This window comes from Ips typographus, linkage group LG2 (assembly GCF_016097725.1).
Source record: "Ips typographus isolate SLU linkage group LG2, UJ_Ityp_2.0, whole genome shotgun sequence".
Taxonomy (NCBI): domain Eukaryota; kingdom Metazoa; phylum Arthropoda; class Insecta; order Coleoptera; family Curculionidae; genus Ips; species Ips typographus.
Window position 1 is genome coordinate 24,999,432 of NC_138423.1, and position 17,811 is coordinate 25,017,242.

Below are 17,811 nucleotides of genomic sequence, written 5' to 3' on the forward strand. Positions count from 1 at the left end.
CTAATAATGTTACCAGTTATATGGCGTCATAGTAACAGCAAATCGTCGTTCCATAGCAACATCCCTAAACAAAACATTTGCTTTATTTTTTTTCCTAAAAAACGTCAAAAGAACAACACATTTTTGCTTTAAATCGGTTTATTTAAACATTTTCGAAATTATGGGCACCGATTTTCGGAGGGAGTGGGTCAAAAACACCGTGACGAGGGTGTTCGGGTTGAGCTCTGGCCATTATTTTGAGGACATGATGGCCAGCGGCGACGACCTGGAGGACAGACTGTCCTCCTACCTCGAGGACGATCAGCTGGACCAGGAGTTAAGCACCAGCAACGACAGGTTCTTCTACATCTACAGAACCTCGTTCGAAAAGCTGGTGGAAAAGGAGATCCTAGTCCCTGAAATCGGTAAGTCATTCCCACACACTGCTAGAAATAAATCAAAGTTTTTTCTTACCTTTTCTGTTCAGTTTTAAATTTTTACAGTTAATTTAAATGACTTTTTTTGACAGTGAAGTTTTCAGTTTGTTGCTAGGAGATACTTGCCTAACCTTGCCTCTTGACTTTTCAGTAAAAAAAGAACTACCCCCACCTGAAGTCGACGAGCCCGTAGAAAAACCGAAAAAGAAAAAAGGAGGAAAAGAAAAAGGCAAAAAAGGAGGCGGCAAGAAAGGCAAACGATCCAGATCCGTTTCACCAACCTCCGAGATAGATAAACTAGACGGTATATTACCGCTCGTAATCCAGAAATATCACTATAAAAACTTTGTTTAGTTCCAGAATCCGAACAACACGAAACTAAAGAAGACCAGAGTGCCAATGTTGAAGATTCTGGGGAAACACCAAAGTCTGAATTCAAAGAGAATCCAGATGAGAAAGAGAAAAGCGTTGAACCGGCTGCTACCACCCAAACTGGAAGAGAAACACCATTGACTGAGACTGAAGCATCCACCTTACCTTCTGCTGAAGTTACAGATGTAGAAGTGTCAGACATAGAGGAAGGTAGCAAAGAAAAGAAAAAGAAAAAGGGGAAAGGCAAAGGAAAGAGCAAGACAAAAGGTCCTAAAGGAAAAACAAAACAGCAAGATGGTAAGTAACTACTGTAAAGATGATAGTTTTGTTCAAATAATCTCTCTTCCATACTAGATGAAGACGAAAAGCCTCCAATCGAAGAGCCAGTGGAGGAAGAAATGACAATTTACGTACCTGTATGTACCAAAAACTAATTTTTACAAAAAAAATCATTTATATAATTTTTCTAGAAAATAATTCAAGAATTAGTGGTTGACTACACGCTTACTGCGGGTTTTGACTTTATTTCCCAAGGTGTTGCTTCTACCGATAAGCATTTCGTCTATTTCTTCAGACGCTCCGAACTGGGAATTCCGAATTTTGATTCAATCGAAACCGCTAACATCGAGATGCCCCTGTATATCATGATGGGAGTAGCGACCGGAAACTTTATCCATAACGTTTCCTTTCTAACTAAACAGGTGATACTATATACGCATGTCAAAAATTATGGTTTTGGTAACAACTTTCCCTTTTTTCAGCTGTTTGTACCTTTATTTAAAACTGCCTTCACGCAGTCGAACGAACAAAAAAGAAAGTCAACTAAAAGTACCATTTCTGAGGTTCAAAGTAAAGAAGATTCTCAAAAAAATCCATTAAAATTAGTTGAGGATGCTAAAAGGCTCAGTTTCAACTCCAGCCCCGTTGGGAGTGGAGATAGGGTGGCAGTCGAAGACCGGCCTCATACCTCCACACCTTTAAAGGATCAGTTGTTAAGCGAAATTGCTAACTTTGAAAATATGCTGGAATGGTGATAAGTCACAAAATACTGTTTTATCAACTTTATTCCAATTTACAAATTTTAGGGTTTGCGAGCACGTAGACGACGACATCGACTTACCCATGGCAGATTTATCCGACATCTTAAAATCTGATATTCCCAGAGAGGAGCTGATTAAAGATCCAACCGTGATTGACGCTCTTGAGGAGGCTGTGATGAGCTGGGAGCGGCACATCACCAAAGTCATTGAGAGTTATTTAGCTAAAGTAATAATGACTAACCGATGACGCCTTACAAATTGCAATACCATTTGATTTACTAGAGTCCAGTGGGAAATGGACCTCTTCCAGAATTTGAGTACTGGCACGAACGAGAAGCCGCATTCAGTTCGATTGTAGAGCAGCTCAAAAAACCTACACTAGTGCATATAACTGAGTTACTCTACATTGCCAAATCACCCGTGATTGATGCTTTTATAAGTTATCAAACTGAGTTGAAACGTTACTACGCTGAGGCTAGAGATAATGTCAAGTTTTTGTCAACAATCAAGAGGCACTTAAAGGTAAGTAATTGTCGTTTTGTGTTATTTGAAATATTCCAGCTTTTAGTGGAATTTGGGACACCTTGTAATCGAAATTTTGTTTTTAAAATTAAGTAATCTACAGGTGATATCGGATAGTTACGATTTTCGAAAAATCACCGACTGCATCCCCGATTTGATCGACGGGTTGCACCTCATTTGGGTACTATCTCGATACTACAACACTGACGAAGTGATGGTACCGTTTATGGAACGTATCGTGTGGTGCCTGCTGGAAAAAGTCCGCAAAGTACTCGACAGTCAGTACATATTTAGGTATGTTTCACTATTTGTGTCTTTCCTTAATTCAACAATTAAATATTACAAAGAAAACCACTGAATGACGTGAAGAAAATCACAATGGACGCCACGGACATGCTCGATACTTGGAAAAGTTCCTACATGACCACCAGACAGAAAATCGAGGATTCCGGAAAGGGTCAACGATGGGAGTTTGACAAAACCAAACTGTTTGCTGCTTCTGATTATATGGCGAAAGTGTGCAGGGATATCCATCAGTTTGCTGTGGTAAGATTAATTCAACCTCCGTTATCTGGGAAATCAGCGGAAATTAAATTGCAGACTGTGGGTCATTTTAAAAACATTTTCGGACCCGAGTTAAGGGCGATTGTCAGCGATCCTCAGACCATTGACAACGTGGCTAAACGAGTAGACAAACTGGCTTTGCAGATTGAATGCATTGATTTTGATATTTTCGATCCAAACTGTAAAGAGAATTGGGATGCTGTTTTGAGTAATTATGATCGAGAGGTTCGAAAGTTGGAACTTGAAGGTGTTACTTTTATCGATCAGAGTTTTAAAATGATAAGGCAAGTTTTATCCGTATTTACAAATTAATTATTGTTTTTGCTTCTGAACAATGTCGGTTGTTTTTAACAGGTCCTCTGAAGCAGCTTTGGATATGATGCTAAAATTCAAACACATCGAAACTAGAGAAATTATTCAGAAAAAGCTTATGCAAAAGTTTGATGTCATTCTGGATCAGTACACTAAAGAAATTTTGACGGTGGACGACAATTTTACCGTAATATAACAAATTTAATTGATCCACTGCAGTTAGTGAAAGATTAACATTACAGAGAAACAAACGACACCCAATTTTGAACAAAGACTTTCCACCACACGGTGGATCGATATATTGGGTCCGTTTACTATTTTACAAACTAAAACGTCCCGTTTTGAAGTTTCAAAACGTTCCCGAACTAATGGACTCTCCCCTAAGAGAAGAAGCCTTCAATTCGTATTTGAAACTAGCTAAAGAGCTGAGAGCGTATGAAGAAGGTTTATTTCTCACTGCTTACTAGGTATCTTGTTTCTAATGTTTGGTTTGCAGTAAAAATTCAAGAATGGCTTGACCTCTACAGTCCAGTTTTGGAGAAAGTAATGCAAATGGATATTTTGAAGATAGCTGACTCGCCTAAGAAGAAACCATATTTTAAGCTGCATAAAGGTTCGGTGCAACATGTGGGCAGCTCGCGGTCACAAGTAAAAATCGGCTCTGTTAGTAGTGGAGCTAAGTCCTTAATTCCAGTTAAAAGTAAGTGTCTGTATGTTATTTGTTTTGTTACTGCTTTGCTGTGGTGGACATTTCAATAAACCGTTGCTTCAAAATAGTGTTCACGACATTCACAGTTTCAATTCACTATACAGGGTGGTCCAGTTTTAAATGTCAATAATTCACCATTCGATAGCCCATCAAAAAATAAGTTGACATGCATTATGTCATTTTTGTAAAAAATACTCCCTAAGAAAGATACAGTCCAAAATTTCAGTTCAAAAAAATCGTTTCTTTGTTATAACTGTCAGACCGTTGAAGCAATTTTGCCCAAATTTGGAACAAGTATTAAATACAGGGTGTCCCATAAGTGACACGTCACAGTGACACCGCAGGTAGGTCAGCCAAAGAGGCACCGAACCAGCCTAACATGACCCTAGTAAAAGTTGCATGGTTTTCGAGTTATTAGCAAATTACGATTTTTCATGAATTTTCACATTTTTTAACATTGTCAGTGCCAGAATTCTGTTGGAAAGCTCTCGAAGCTTTTTTTTTTTTATTGTATGGAATCCTATCATAGTTACTTAAGATGCCATGAGCATGTTTTTGTCAAAAAGTAATGTAAAGTTCCGAAAATTTGCATAACATGCTTAATCTTTTGACGTTATTTGCTCGTTTCGTTTCAACATTTTTTTTAACGGCAGGTGCCCAAAGTGAAAATTCTTATTTTGCTGATAATTTAAATCAAGATTTGTCCAGTATTTTTCGGAACTTTACATTACTTTTTGACAAAAACATGCTCATGGCATCTTAAGTAACTATTTAGGATTCCATACAATAAAAAAAAAAGCTTCGAGAGCTTTCCAACAGAATTCTGGCACTGACAATGTTAAAAAATGTGAAAATTCATGAAAAATCGTAATTTGCTAATACCTCGAAAACCATGCAACTTTTACTAGGGTCATGTTAGGCTGGTTCGGTGCCTCTTTGGCTGACCTACCTGCGGTGTCACTTATGGGACACCCTGTATAATTAATAATCATTACGTGATGTTATTGAAAAAAAAAATTGATTGGTTTTTACTTTCAATGGTCTGAGATTATAACAAAAAACAACGATTTTTCCGAATTTTAGAGTGCTGTATGTCTCTTAGTATGAGGTCTTTTATAAAATGACGAAAAAACATGTCAACTTATTTTTTGAAGGAGAATCCACTTCTGGCAGATTTATTTTTATAAAATGATATTTTGCTGCCCGGATATCCCTCTTCTCTCTTAATTTTGAATCAAAATTTTACAGCAGATACATCTTTCCTTAAATTGAAGACGGAAATTAAAAAACTGTAATTTTTGTGAAATATCCAGTCAGCGTAGAAAATAGAGTGGGAAAATGAACACCATCTCCCTGTATCTACGCCACTGAACAAGTTTGACAAAACGTCATTCACATCACATAATGAGCATTCATTTCTTAAGTACTTGATGAAAATTTAATCAAAATTGCTCCAACGGTCTGACAGTTACAGCAAAAAAAAACGATTTTTCAAACTAAATTTTGGAGGACTGTATCTTCCTTAGGAAGCGTTTTGCGTTTTTCAGCAAAATGTCATAATGTATGTCAACTTATTTTTTGATAAACTATCGGATAGTGGATTATTGACATTTAAAACTCGACCACCCTGAACAATGTCATTTTGGCAGGTGGTAAAATGCCAATGAGATCTTCGATGATAAGCCATTCCGCTCACACCTTAATGGGTCGCATTCAATCCCAGAAGAACCTGACGTGGCACGAAATAATGGGAACCAACATTTTGATCGATTACGGCTTAAAGTTTGACCTCAACTTTGACGATTTACTTTGGAGGTGTTTCAAAGGGGTTGAAGTATTCGAACTACTGAAGTTTTCACTACCAGAACACTTACGGCTAATCTCGATGAGGAAAGAAAAGTGCTCGAAGAATGTGAATGCGGTTATTAAAATGTTGCGTAACTACAATGCAATCATGGACAGACTAACTGATCCCCAGGTAAGTCAATATTCTATCTATAAAGAAATCGGATTGAGACGTTTTGTGTCGGAAGGTGATTCTTTTGAAGGGGAAGTTGCGCGATGTGGAGTTGTACATTCAACAGGGATTATCTAGAATAAAATGGTCTTCGCTCAGTATTTACGAGTATGCAGACGAATGTGAAGGGTTTATAACAGCACTAAACACTCTATTCGAGCATATAGAACACATTGAACGTGATTTGTACCGAAGGGTTCGCACTATACAAGCCACCAACCTTTTCGACTTTACGCCAGTCAAAAACTCCAATTCCACAAGACTTCCTTGCAAAGAATTCTTCAATACAATGTACAACGATAGAACAGAAAAAATAGCTAATCTTCTTAAAATCTACGACTCATTCGGACCCATTCTAATTAAGTTGGAATATTTAGTCTTAAACACAAACACAGGAAATTCTCCCGAAATGTACAGCTACTACTCCTTCTGGGAAACTGAAATATACAGGGCTTTAACAACAATGATTATCAGGAATTTAGAAAACTTTATAGCAAAATTCGACCAGAAGGAACTCCTATTTCAAGTGGATGCTATGGTGGTCAGTCCGGAAATAGTTTTACGACCCACAGGCACTGAAATCTACAACATTATCATAAGAAACACGTATGATTTGTTTGACAGATTGCGCATATTCCCACGTTGGATGCACGAAACCTGTATCCAATGCAAACCTATTCAGCGGGATAAAAAAGAGGAGTTTCTCTATTCTTTCTATGAAGAAGTGATGAAAGTGCCTGACATTGCGGAAGCAGTGCAGAGACTCCAAGAAGTAGCCCACAAAACTATAGTCAACGTCAATAAATTCCTACAACGTTGGAGACGCTACAGAATGTTGTGGTCGTTTGAGAAAGAGTCTACATGCGAAAAATTCATGACTTCTATGGCAACTCTAGAAACGTACGACGATAAGTTTATGTTTTACAAAGAAATTGCCGACAGTATGAACAACTTCCGCAATTACGTCGACGTTGATAGTATCAGGCTCAATCTCCAACCTTTAGTAAATACAATTATCCAACATTGCATAGAGTGGAAAAATACTTTGGGTAGACTGTTGGACGCTGACACTTTAGAAAAAATTCAAGAATTAAAGAGAAGTATCGAACATCTCCACATGACAGTTAGAATGAACATCAAAGGCTTAGAACGATTTAAAGCTATCATGCAAGCAATAGCAACATTAAGAAAAAACAACATCCAATCAGAGTTGGATTTTAGGAAGTACCAAGAGATATACGCAATGTTACGTCAACATGACGTAGAGTTTGATCCTGAACACGAGGCCATGGCTTACCAATTGGAAAAAGATTGGAAGGCTGTGTACCTTTCAGGATTGTACCGAGAACAAACACTAGAACCGACAAAAGACCGATTTGCTGTGATGACTCTGAACGAAATTAGCACTTTTCAAGACGTTTTGAAAACGTTTTTAGAGAAATACGACCGTGAAGGTCCAGGAGCTGTCGGAGATGATCTAGACAGTGGAGTTCACTTAATGGAGGAGTACAGGCGTGAGTTTGAAGATCTCGAGGCACGCAGAGTTGAACTGGTGAACGCTGAAATGCTTTTCGACGTCCCACTGGCCGACTACTCGGATTACCTTAAGGCCAAATCAGACTTTCAAGGCATGGATATACTTTACAAGGTTTATAAAGCTCAAAAACACGCCAGAGAACTGTGGGGCAAAACTCTATGGGCCAATCTGAACCCCCAAGCCTTGTTAGATGGCATTGACGGATTTTTAAAAGAATTCCGTAAGATTCCAAAAGATATCCGGGCAATGCCAGTAGGAGTGACTTTAGAACTGAAAATGAAACAGTTTCGAAATTCAGTCCCCTTAATGGTAGCTTTAAAGAATGACGCCCTCCGAGCACGACATTGGCGCCAGCTGATGGACAAAACTGGAATAGTTTTTGACATGGCTCCTGAACGATTCACACTGGATAACATGTTTGCTATGGAATTGCACAGATTCCAAGATATGGCCGAAGAAATAATTAACAATGCTATCAAAGAGTTGTCAATCGAAAAAGGAGTAACTGAAGTAGCAGAAACGTGGAAGAATATAGCATTCACTGTTGTAAAACACATGATGGGTAATGAAGATCGTGGATTCATTATTGGACCCACCGATGATATTATGCAAATTCTTGATGACAATTCTATGAATTTACAAAGCATGGCTGGGTCACAGTTTGTCGGCCCGTTTTTGCCTCAGGTTCAAAAATGGGAAAAGGCTTTAGCCAATATTGGAGAAGTGATCGATGAGTGGCTTGCTGTTCAAAGAAAATGGCTGTATTTGGAAGGAATTTTTGTGGGAGGAGATATACGATCTCAGCTCCCGGACGAAGCTAGGAAGTTTGATGATATCGATAAAGCTTTCAGAAGAATTATGTTGGACACCGCTAAAAGACCTATTGTACTAGAGGTGTGTGGTCTTCCAGGTCGTCTTGAAGAATTTCAAAACTTAGAAGCAGGCTTGGATCGATGCCAAAAGTCACTGAACGATTATTTAGACTCTAAAAGACGACGTTTTCCAAGGTTTTACTTTATTTCCACTGAAGAGCTTCTATCAATTCTAGGAAGCAGTGAGTACACAGTAGTTCAAGATCATATGATTAAAATGTTTGACAATATAAAATCGTTGCGTTTCACAACCGACAACAATGACAGGGTGATTGCGTCTGCAATGATTTCTGGTGAAGGAGAGGTGATGGAGCTTCGCAATCCAGTGATAATTGAAGGCAAAGTGGAGGATTGGATGAATGACGTTTTAAAAGAGATGCGTCGGTCAAATAGGTTCATCACAAAAAGCGCCATTTTTTATTATGGAAAAATTCGTAGACCGCGTACTCAGTGGATGCTGGAGTATCAAGGGATGGTGTGCCTGGCTGGCAGTCAAGTGTGGTGGACCGCGGAAGTGGAAAACGTTTTTGCAAAAATAAAGAAAGGAAACCAGCGAGCTATGAAAGAATACTTACAGCAACTTAACAACTCGTTAAATGAGATAGTGATAACGGTGAGAGCCGATTTAACTCCGAATGATCGTACAAAGTTTCGAACTATTGCCATTGTTGAAGTGCATGCCAGAGACATTGTGGAGAACTTTGTGAGAGACAGCGTAACCGATGCTCAAGAATTCGAATGGGAAAGTCAGCTTCGATTTTACTGGGTTAATAACCTAGACAACTTATGGGTAACCCAGTGCACTGGCTCCTTTGAATACGGCTATGAATACATGGGTCTCAATGGCCGTTTAGTTATAACCCCTCTAACTGACAGAATATACCTGACCATCACTCAGGCTTTGACAATGCACATGGGAGGAGCCCCAGCAGGTCCAGCCGGAACTGGAAAAACCGAAACCACTAAAGACTTGGCAAAAGCTCTAGCTTTGCTTTGCATAGTCACTAACTGCGGTGAAGGCATGGACTATAAAGCTATAGGAACTACTTTAGCTGGACTAGCTCAATGCGGAGCCTGGGGATGCTTTGATGAGTTCAATCGCATTGATATTTCAGTGCTTTCAGTGATATCGACCCAACTGCAAACAATTAGAAGCGCCCTAACAATGAAATTGGAACGCTTTACTTTTGAAGGGGTGGAAATTAATATGGATTCCAAAGTAGGCATATTTATCACCATGAATCCTGGCTATGCTGGACGAACTGAACTTCCAGAATCTGTTAAAGCTTTGTTCCGGCCTGTCGTTTGTATTGTTCCTGACATGGAAATGATTTGTATGATTTCCCTGTTTTCTGATGGGTTCCTGGAAGCTAAAGTACTGGCTAAGAAAATGACAGTGTTGTATAAGTTGGCCAGAGAGCAGTTATCTAAACAATTCCACTATGATTGGGGTTTAAGGGCGTTAAATGCGGTGCTTCGTATGGCTGGGGTGCTGAAAAGAGCATCTCCCGACATTAAAGAAGCTTTGGTTCTAATGAGGGCACTGCGTGACATGAACCATCCCAAGTTTGTCTTTGAAGATGTTCCACTATTCTTAGGGTTGATACGAGACTTGTTTCCTGGAATGGACTGTCCTAGAGTGGGTTATCCTGATTTCAATGCTGCTGTGGAGAAAGTTTTTACAGAAGATCGTTTCATGCTGTTGTCATATCAAGTGGATAAAGTAGTGCAGGTGTATGAAACTATGATGACCAGACATTCTACGATGTTGGTTGGGCCAACTGGAGGTGGAAAAAGTGTGGTGATCAACGTTTTAGCGAAGGCGCAAACAATTTTGGGGTTACCCACAAAGATTCATACCCTTAATCCTAAAGCTTGTTCCGTTATAGAACTATACGGGATTCTCGATCCATTAACGCGTGACTGGACTGATGGCCTTTTGTCTAACATTTTTAGAGAAATGAACAAGCCGACTGAAAAACCTGAGAGACGTTACATTTTATTCGATGGGGATGTTGACGCTTTGTGGATCGAGAACATGAATTCTGTAATGGACGACAATAAGCTACTCACATTAGCTAATGGTGAAAGGATTCGTTTACAAACGCCTGTGTGTGCATTAATGTTTGAAGTCGGAGACTTACAGTTTGCCTCACCAGCTACGGTGTCTAGAGCAGGAATGGTATACGTGGACCCGAAGAATTTAGGTTATCAACCATTTTGGGATCGATGGGTCAACTCAAGAAACCACCCACCTGAACGCATAGCGTTTCAAGAGTTTTACAACAGAATCGTGCCGGACCTAATGGCGTATGTCTTGGAAGGCACTTTGGGAACCAAACAAGTCTCCCCTCTAAAAACTGTCATACCCCAAACTGGTTTGAACATGATTACCCAATTATGCAAGATGATTGAGTCAATTTATCCTCAACCGGATGAAAATCTTCGACCGCCCGATGAAGAAGTTGATACAGATTTAATAAACGCCATTTTTGTTACAGCTTTGTACAATTCAGTAGGAGCGGCTTTAATAGACGCGTGCCGTAATGATTTTGATGAGTACATGAAGTCTCAAATTTCAATGTTGGCTGCCAATGACTCAATTGAGCAAAAGTGTGATCTAATTCACTTACCAACAGCTTTTCCAACCTTGTATGACTACTTCTTGGATATAGAAAATAAGGTGTGGGTTGCTTGGGAGTGGCTAGTTCCAGAGTATGTCCATGAAGAAAATCAACGTTTCTCCCAAATTTTAGTGCCAACCGTTGATACAGTTAGAGTGACATACATTCTTAAGTTGATGAACAAAATCAAGCGACCTGTAGTGTTAGTTGGAGAGACGGGAACATCCAAAACAGCTATAATTCAAAACTTCTTACGCCATTTAGATCCAGAGACATTCATCTTGTTGAATATTAACTTTTCATCCAGAACTTCATCAATGGACGTGCAAATGAACCTGGAATCTGCAGTTGAAAAACGAACTAAAGAGATTTACGGACCTCCGATGGGGAAGAAACTGATTTGTTTCATAGACGATATGAATATGCCTCAAGTGGACGATTATGGAACACAACAACCTATAGCTTTATTAAAACTCTTATTTGAAAAAGGTGGAATGTACGATCGTGGCAAAGACTTAAACTGGAAAATCCTTAGAGACATATCCTACTTTGCTGCTATGGGAGTAGCGGGCGGTGGCCGTAATGAAGTCGATCCCCGATTTATTTCCATGTTTACTGTAATGAATTTAGTGTTTCCTACCACCAATACCCTACATCATATTTACTCATCAATATTATCAGATCATTTAAGCAAATTTGATGAAGAGGTTCAAATAGCTCCCACACTTCTTACGATGACTCTCAACTTGTACAACACCCTGATAATACAGCTACCACCCACTCCAAGCAAGTTTCATTACATTTTCAACATGAGGGATTTGTCAAGGGTTACGGCTGGTTTGTGCCAAATTACTCCAAAGTACTTTAAAGCCGTCCACCAAATAGTGAGAGTATGGAGAAACGAATTTGTTCGAGTGTTTTGCGATCGTTTAATCAACGTTGAAGACCAGAAACTGGTGCGCAATGAACTAATAGGCCAAATTAAACAATACTTCTCTACACCTATAAAAACTGAAAAGCCCAACGTGGAAGATGAAAACTTTGTATTTGTTCCCGACGAGGATAAACCAGGAGAGGAACAAACAAAAGAGGAAGACGTTGATGTTTTGGAATATGCCATGAGGGACCCTCTTCTTTTTGGAGATTATCGTAACGCCTCCAATGAAGGCGAACCTAGAGAATATGAAGACTTACTTGACTATGACGCCATTTATTTCCTTTTCCAAGAGTTGGTTGAGTTGTATAACGAAACGAAAGAAAAACTGAGCATAGTGCTTTTTAATGACGCTTTAGAGCATTTAACTAGAGTTCATAGAGGATTAAGAATGGAAAGAGGCCACGTGATGCTGGTAGGTGTGGGTGGTAGCGGAAAAGCGAGCATAACCAGACTGGCTGCATTTACGGCAGGATGTGAAGTTTTTACCATAACTCTTTGCAGAGGATACAACGAATCAATGTTTAAAGATGATTTGAAGAAGCTTTACAGTCAATTGGGAATCGCGAAGAAACCTACAGTGTTTTTATTTACTGCAGCGCAAGTGGTGGAGGAGGGATTTCTGGAATTCATCAACAACATACTCATGATTGGATACGTGCCAGCCCTTTTCACTGATGACGACAAAGAACAAATTGTTGGTCAGTGCCGAAGCGCTGCAATAAAAGCTGGTTACGGTGTAGCTAAAGAAAATGTCTGGCAGTACTTTATCCAAACCTGCGTGGATAATTTACACGTAGTCCTATCCATGTCCCCTACAAGTGACGTGCTCAGTAAACGTTGCAGAAATTTCCCTGGTTTGGTAAACAACACAACAATAGACTGGCTCTTCCCATGGCCTCTCCAAGCACTTTTCGCAGTGGCCTCAACGTTTTTAAAAGAAAATCCTCACATTCCTGACCAATACCGCGACACCATCATCGAACATGTGGTCCATGTGCACCAAAGCGTTAACGAATTTACCTCAAGTTATCTAACAACTCTAAGACGCAAGAACTACGTCACTCCCAAACACTACCTGGACTATATCACAACCTACTTGAAGCTTTTAGAGGAAAAAGGAAATTACAATAACGCACAATGCGATCGACTTAAAAGCGGTCTACTGAAAATCGAAGAAGCTAGCGGAGAACTAGCAATCCTAAATGCAAAACTCGAGAAACAAAAAGTTGTGGTTGGTAAAGCCACAGCAGAATGTGAAGCAATGTTAGCTGAAATCGAATCAGGAACTAAAATTGCAACAGACAAAAAAGATATTGCTTCACTAAAAAGCACAGAAATTGAAGAACAAGCTAAGTTAATTAGTATTGAAAGAGCTGACGCTGAAGAAGCACTTTCCGCCGCACTTCCAGCCCTAGAAACTGCTCGACTAGCTTTAAGCGACCTGGACAAAGCTGACATTACAGAAATAAGATCCTTTGCCACTCCACCTGAACCTGTACAAACCATCTGCGAATGCATAGTCATATTAAGAGGATATAAAGAGGTTAGTTGGAAAACTGCTAAAGGTATGATGGCCGAAGCCAACTTTTTACGAACCTTACAAGAAATGAATTGCGATGCAATCACTCAAGCTCAACAAAGAGCTTGCAAAGCCCACATGAAAAAATCGTCCAAAATGGACGAAATGGCATCCATCAGCAAGGCTGGATATGGTTTGTACAAATTTGTTCAAGCAGTCTTGGGTTATTGTGCCGTTTTCCGCGAAGTAAAACCGAAAAAAGAACGTGTGGAACAGTTGGAGACTGAATTCAACAACGCTAAACGAAACTTGGAGAAGCTTTACAGTGAAATATCAAAACTGGAAGAAGACTTGAATAAATTGAATCAAAAGTACGCTGATGCGATGAAAAGACGCCAAGAGTTGCAGGAAGAAACGGATCTGATGATGCGTCGTTTGGAGGCTGCAGACAAACTTATATCTGGTTTGAGTTCGGAGAAAATCAGATGGACTGAAGACCTCCGTCAACTGCACATAGAAAAGGAACGTTTAGTGGGTAATTGTTTATTGTGCTCAGGCTTTTTAGCCTATTGTGGACCGTTCACTTTTGAATTCAGAAGAGACATGGTTTACGTGAATTGGCAGAACAACATACAAGATCGACAAATCCCTTTAAGCGTACCCTTTAGATTAGAAAAAAATTTGACAACTGACGTTGAGGTGAGTCAGTGGGTTTCGGAGTCACTCCCTCCTGACGAGCTTAGTATTCAGAACGGTATTCTTACTATACGTGGTTCACGGTTTCCGTTATGCATCGATCCACAACAGCAAGCCTTAAACTGGGTTAAAAAGCGTGAAGAAAAAAACAACATGAAAGTACTCAGTTTTACCGACAGTGATTTCTTGAAACATTTGGACATGTCCATCAAATACGGTGCTCCAGTTCTGTTCCAAGATGTGGACGACTACATTGATCCAGTAGTAGAAAACGTTATTCAGAAGAACGTAAAGTTGTTGGGAGGACGCGTTTTTGTTATTCTTGGAGATAAAGAAGTGGACTGGGATCCTAATTTCCGGTTATACATGACCACCAAGTTTGCTAATCCAGTTTTTAATCCTTCAGTCTATGCTTCTGCTGTGGTTATCAATTATACGGTAACTCTATCCGGGCTGGAAGATCAGTTGCTGGGCGTTGTGGTGAAGAATGAAAGACCCGACTTGGAAGAACAAAGAGAAAATTTAATCACTGAAACTAGCGAAAACAAAAAGTTACTGCAAGTGCTGGAAGATTCGCTGCTTCGTGAGTTATCAACCACTACAGGTAATATGCTGGATAATGTAGAACTTGTGGCCACTTTGGAGAATACCAAAAGTAAAGCTACTGAAGTTATGGAGAAACTCACACTGGCTGAACAAACTTCCAAGGATATTGACAAGCTTCGTAACGTCTACCGTCCTGTAGCTAGGCGTGGTGCTATTCTATTTTTTGTTCTTAGCGACATGGCCGGGGTCAACGCTATGTACCAGTACTCGTTGGCTTCGTACTTGGAGGTGTTTGCTTACTCTCTCAGGAAAGCTTTGCCACATACGGTGCTGGAACGTCGACTACATAACATCATTACAATGCTCACCAAAAACGTATACGACTATGGATGTACTGGTATATTTGAGAAACACAAATTACTATTTTCGTTTCAAATGACTGCCAGATTGGAACAAAACATTGAGCACGTTTCACAAGCGGAGCTGGACTTTTTCATTAAAGGGAGCGTCAGTTTGGAAAAGTCCACTCGAGACAAACCAGCTGATTGGATGAGTAGTCAAGGTTGGGAGAATATTCTAAAGCTCTCCACTGATTTTCCTTTGACGTTTGAACGGCTGCCTGACCAAATTGAGAAACACGTAAACGTGTGGAAAGACTGGTACGACCTAGATGCCCCTGAGAGCGTTGACTTCCCTTTTGGTTACAAACAGAATTTGAAGCCTTTCCAAATTTTGTTGTTGTTGAGGTGTTTCCGAGTAGACCGAGTGTACAGGGCTGTTGGTGACTACATTACAGAAATCATGGGAGAAGAGTATATTATGCCTCCAGTTATCAGTATGGACAATATTTTTGAGCAATGCAGTCCTACTACTCCAGTAGTGTTTATCCTTAGCCCTGGCTCAGATCCTACAGCAGAACTGATGAAGCTGGCCGATCGAAGCGGGTTTGGTGGTGGAAAGTTCCGTTACCTATCCCTAGGACAAGGCCAGGAGCCTACAGCTTTACAACTTCTAGAAACGGCCATAAGCAGAGGTCAATGGCTGATGTTCCAAAATTGCCACTTGTTGATCTCATTCATAAAATCCTTAGAGAAACAGCTAGAGAAAATCAGCAAACCGCACCCGGACTTTCGTTTGTGGTTGACCACAGACCCAGTGGCCACATTTCCAATAGGAATTCTGCAACGGTCACTGAAAGTTGTCACTGAACCGCCAAACGGTTTAAAACTAAACTTGCGCAATACTTACTTTAAAATGAGGGCCAGTCTTTTGGACTCATGCCCTCACGCAGCTTTCAAGTCGCTTATTTATGTGTTGGCATTTTTCCATGCGGTCGTGCAAGAACGCAGAAAATACGACAAAATTGGTTGGAACATTTGCTACGACTTTAACGAATCGGACTTTAATGTTTGCGTTCAAATTTTGGATACGTACCTAACCAAAGCGTACAAGGCGAAGGACACCAGACTGCCTTGGAACAGCTTGAAATATTTGATTGGTGAAGTGATGTACGGCGGACGAGTTATCGATGATTTTGATCGAAGAATCGTGAAAACTTATATGAATGAATATATGGGAGACTTTCTTTTTGATACGTTTCAACCGTTTCATTTTTATCACGACCATACTGTGGACTATGTTATTCCACAAGACGGCACCAAGGATGATTATATTGGTAAGTTTGTTATTAAAGTTTAAAATTTAGTTATGGCAAAAATAATAACTTTTTAATTCTTGCTAATTCACTTTTTTTACTACAGCCTTCATTGATGAACTCCCATTGGCCAACAGCCCGGAAGTATTTGGACTTCACTCTAACGCGGAAATTGGTTACTACACACAGGCCACTAAGGAAATGTGGAACATTCTAATGGAACTACAACCTCAAGTTTGTAAGTGGGCAGTTGGGATTTTTTTTACATTTTAATTTAACAACTCTTTGACAGCCGCTTCGGATAAAGGAATTAGCAGAGAGGAGTTTATAGAATGTGTAGCAAATGATGTCCTAAAGAAAATTCCCGAAGAGTACGAAGTGTGGAAGGTGCGCAAATATTTCCAACGAATGATGACACCGACGATTGTGGTGCTTCTTCAAGAGCTGGAACGGTTTAACAAACTAATAGCCACCATGAGGAGGACTTTAGTGCAGCTGAAGAAAGCTTTAGCCGGCGAAATTGGGATGGACAGCACTTTGGACAATGTTGCTTACTCCCTGTTTAACGGACAATTGCCGGCTAGTTGGCGTAAGCTGGCTCCGGCCACTTGTAAGAACTTGGGAGGATGGATGGAACATTTTGAAGCTAGACAACAGCAGTATTTTTCATGGGTATGTAGGCGATTGTTTCGTTGTGAATTAGTTCTTAGAGAGGAATTTTTTAGTCCACTACTGGGGAGCCCACTGTTTTATGGATATCCGGACTACACATTCCGGAAACTTATCTAGCTGCTCTGGTGCAAATCGCTTGTAGACTTCACAATTGGCCCTTGGACCGGTCTACGTTGTACACTTATGTGACAGAGTATTTGGATCCGGCCGATGTGATTCTTCGTCCTGCTGCGGTAAAGAATCTGAACACACTCACGCATACTGAACTAACAATTTTTCCATTTATTTAGGGAAATTGTTTGGTCCATGGACTATTTTTGGAAGGCGCCGCCTGGGACTTGGAAAACAACTGCCTGAAACGCTCCACCCCTAAAGTACTGATCGAAAAACTTCCAGTTCTCGGAGTGGTACCAATCGAAACGTTTCGATTGAAACTGCAGAACACTCTGCGTACTCCTGTTTACACGACGTCGCAAAGAAGAAATGCGATGGGTGTGGGTTTGGTTTTTGAGGCGGATTTAAGAACCACTGAACATATTAGTCACTGGGTTCTACAAGGAGTTTGTTTAGTGTTGAACACTGATTAAGTGATCATTTTTTGTTTAGTTTCGAGTTTAGTGACCTGAGGTTCAAGACTAAAAATTGTGAAAAAAAGTTCAATTTGTTAGGTCGGTGTTTTATAGTATTTTACAATGTTTGGAACAGTTTAATAAAATGTTTGTACCTAACTTATTGTGTCAATTGCATTCTACTGTTATACCAAGGACAATTTAGTGAAACCCCATTAATTAGTAACATTGAC

General features: G+C 39.9%; 1 protein-coding gene and 1 long non-coding RNA gene across 2 annotated transcripts; one reads left to right on the top strand and one right to left on the bottom strand.

Moving 5' to 3' along the window:
* Window positions 1–30: 30 nt before the first annotated feature.
* Window positions 31–17,737, top strand: Dhc98D (Dynein heavy chain at 89D). The gene is made up of 20 exons (XM_081972438.1): window positions 31–404; window positions 568–720; window positions 771–1,085; window positions 1,143–1,204; window positions 1,259–1,489; window positions 1,550–1,818; window positions 1,874–2,054; window positions 2,111–2,350; window positions 2,454–2,644; window positions 2,698–2,896; window positions 2,951–3,198; window positions 3,269–3,413; window positions 3,469–3,670; window positions 3,723–3,926; window positions 5,585–5,913; window positions 5,969–16,358; window positions 16,444–16,575; window positions 16,630–17,009; window positions 17,063–17,242; window positions 17,300–17,737. The coding sequence occupies exons 1-20, from the start codon at window positions 161–163 to the stop codon at window positions 17,594–17,596; spliced, it is 14,592 nt and encodes a 4,863-aa protein (XP_081828564.1). The 5' UTR covers window positions 31–160; the 3' UTR covers window positions 17,597–17,737.
* On the bottom strand, window positions 121–585 carry LOC145724293 (uncharacterized). Its single transcript, XR_014176966.1, has 2 exons — window positions 454–585; window positions 121–395 (listed from the first exon to the last, which is right to left on the bottom strand). It is a non-coding gene; the product is annotated as an uncharacterized LOC145724293 (long non-coding RNA).
* Window positions 17,738–17,811: the final 74 nt, after the last annotated feature.

Coding starts and splice junctions, on each gene's coding strand:
- Dhc98D (XM_081972438.1), top strand. CDS start 161: ATGGGCACCGATTTTCGGAGGGAGTGGGTCAAAAACACCGTGACGAGG. Junction 2,055..2,110: donor TTGAGAGTTATTTAGCTAAA/GTAATAATGACT, acceptor TTGATTTACTAG/AGTCCAGTGGGAAATGGACC. Junction 16,576..16,629: donor GGAACTACAACCTCAAGTTT/GTAAGTGGGCAG, acceptor ACTCTTTGACAG/CCGCTTCGGATAAAGGAATT.